Source organism: Etheostoma spectabile, chromosome 2 (genome assembly GCF_008692095.1).
Source record: "Etheostoma spectabile isolate EspeVRDwgs_2016 chromosome 2, UIUC_Espe_1.0, whole genome shotgun sequence".
Classification (NCBI taxonomy): domain Eukaryota; kingdom Metazoa; phylum Chordata; class Actinopteri; order Perciformes; family Percidae; genus Etheostoma; species Etheostoma spectabile.
This window is the reverse complement of record NC_045734.1, coordinates 20,487,428-20,489,927: the sequence shown is the minus strand read 5'-3', so window position 1 is coordinate 20,489,927 and position 2,500 is coordinate 20,487,428. Positions and strand designations below refer to the sequence as shown.

The 2,500-nt window shown below is 40.7% G+C and overlaps 1 protein-coding gene across 1 annotated transcript in view; it reads right to left on the bottom strand.

Moving 5' to 3' along the window:
• LOC116698512 (homeobox protein MSH-C) overlaps positions 1-1,050 on the bottom strand; it is a 2,433-nt gene extending 1,383 nt beyond the window's left edge. The window contains exon 1 of the mRNA XM_032530459.1: positions 516-1,050. Coding sequence (XP_032386350.1) covers positions 516-927 — 412 coding nt within the window. The 5' untranslated portion in view covers positions 928-1,050. The remainder of the gene's footprint in view (positions 1-515) is intronic.
• Between the last annotated feature and the right edge of the window lie 1,450 nt (positions 1,051-2,500).

Below are 2,500 nucleotides of genomic sequence, written 5' to 3'. Positions count from 1 at the left end.
CGAACACATGATATAACAAGTAGGCTACATATATCAATAACTACGTTTAACTATATTGTTGAAGACATATTAAACGTCTTTGACAATAAGTAGCCTACTAGAAACTGATCACATTCATTCGTGCAGATATTGTCAGGTTTAATCACGCTATCACCCTTTAATATTTGCTTGCATACGTCACTTGTATCTGAATGTAAATATCAAATAGCTTATATTAAGAAATGTGTAGAATAACAATAAAATAAAGAACAATCTAAAAGAAACCAAATATGTTCATTGGCACAACACTTTACGATTACTTATGGGCCGTTTGTTAGACATAGCAAAAGGCAGAATATCTTTCGAAGTTCTTGGACTATATTAATATGACTGTGAAACAACAAGGACATTATTATTTGTGTATCTGTGGCTTTTAATAACACTATTGTCTTTGACGCTTTGATTATCGACGAATACATTTGAACAAGTATCCTTCAGTTTTCAAAACTCTCATAACAGCAGAGGGACGGACTTACGAGGCGGAGTAGAAAAGGAGGACGTCTGAAACCAAGTGCTCTGATCTTTCTCACAAAACTGCGGACTGTCCTCGCTGGGACTACTGGAAACTCCCTGCGAGCTCTCCGGGGAAACTTTGATCTCCGCGTAAAGAGTCCTCGGAGAGAACTGTAAGCCTTGCCCGGCCACGGGTTTAGGCAGGGCCACAGCTAAATCTGTGGAAGGATAAGAAGTCCGACAGGTGGTTTTTTTGGAAATCAAGGACTCGACGCTAAACGGGAGGCTGCGTTTGTATCCTTTCTCAGTGGTCATGTCTTTAGGCTGAAGATCCTCGCCCTCCGTATCCGTCTCCTCTTTCTGATGAGGCAGTTTGGCGTCTTGGGACGGCGACCCCTGCACAGGATTCATCATGACACAAGGGGATGGGGCCATGCACCTCCGTGTGGCCCGTTCAGATGAATGAAGTCGCTGAGGTGTCCAGTGTCCAATATACGTCTCCGCGCTGTCAGCGCTGCCCAGTAGCTTTTACGCGCTGTACGCGGGGTCGTCTATAAAAGAACAAGGGCTGTTCCCCCTCCCAGCTCCCACCAATCAGCTCGTCACGTTGGCCTCGTGACGTCTGCGAGTGCGGGTTTGATTGGCCCGCTGCCTTCCAAAGGAACATCAAGAGGCCTTTGAAAGGAAGGAGAAGTTAATCATACAGACCCCATGCGGCGCGGGGCTATTGATGACCCTCACAAAGTAGCTTAGACCAATTTTAGCGCAATTAACCAGTGGGGAGGATTCTCTTGACCATTTACATCCATTAGCCCGGCACTCCATCCCTATTGGTCAAATTATTCTCCTACTGTAAAGCTAAGCAGGAACTAAAGAGTCACATGTCAATATCAAAGAAATACTATAATCAAAGAAGAAGAAAAGGAAAAAAAAGAAAACGGTGAAATATCTTAAATTAACATTTAAAGATAATAAGAAACACACTGAATTACATTTTGATAAACAAAAAGGCTGCATGAAGTAATCAAGTGAAAAATAAAACAACCGAGTAAAACAATTCAGCTGAGGATCAAATCAAAGAAGAAAAGGTGCGCAACCAGGATATAAATTGATTAGGTATGACTGTTGGTCACACAGCATTACAGCAATTTAAGGGCTGTCATGAGCTCTTCTCGCTTCACAATGGCCTCAGTTGAGAAGCAACAGGCGTTTTTTTTCTCCAGGTCATACTATTTAATAAGCCAGACAAGTTGTGTTCTGCGAGGCGCCAGGCTCGGCACGATCAAAAAGGAAGATACCTCGGGGAGAAAAGGCAACGGTTAACTCCACTTAACCAATTGTCCTCCAAATATTTCATAGTCCACTGCATGGAGCTGGGAGGAAGCAGGCGCTGACAGTTAACTGTTTCATGTCTAGTTTGAAACTGATGAGGGTGGGATTTAATTCATTTGGACATGTTTTATTAAAATGATGACTGCAGTTCCACAAACTCATCATCGTCATCTAAATCATCACGACACCAGCATAGACTTCGCAATAGGTGAGAAAATACATTGAGTGAAGTCAAAGAAATACTTTATCCGAGGTCACTGTATGTGAACTTATTTAAAAGAACACTTCACAGAAGTGCCATCATTGTGCTCAGCAAGTATTTGTAGAATGCGATCTGCTGTAATGGCGACAGGTCACTTCCCCGAGAATTACTGGTGATTATTAGTTCATGAAGTCAGTATTCTGATATCTAGTATCAATATCAGTGTAAAAATTAAGCTGTTACAAGTAAGCTACAAGTCCTGCATTCAACATTTCACTTGAATGTAAAATTCAAAATGTACATGAAGTATCTCAATAAAAAGTTTAATTTGGTAGAATAGCCCTATTCAGATTTTCATATCTATTAGATTATTGGTTCATTAGTTGCATGAACATGATTCCAGTTTTTTTATTTTTTTTTTAACTTTTTTAAAGTGATGTGAAGCTAATTTGAACTACTTTAAAGCATATAAGA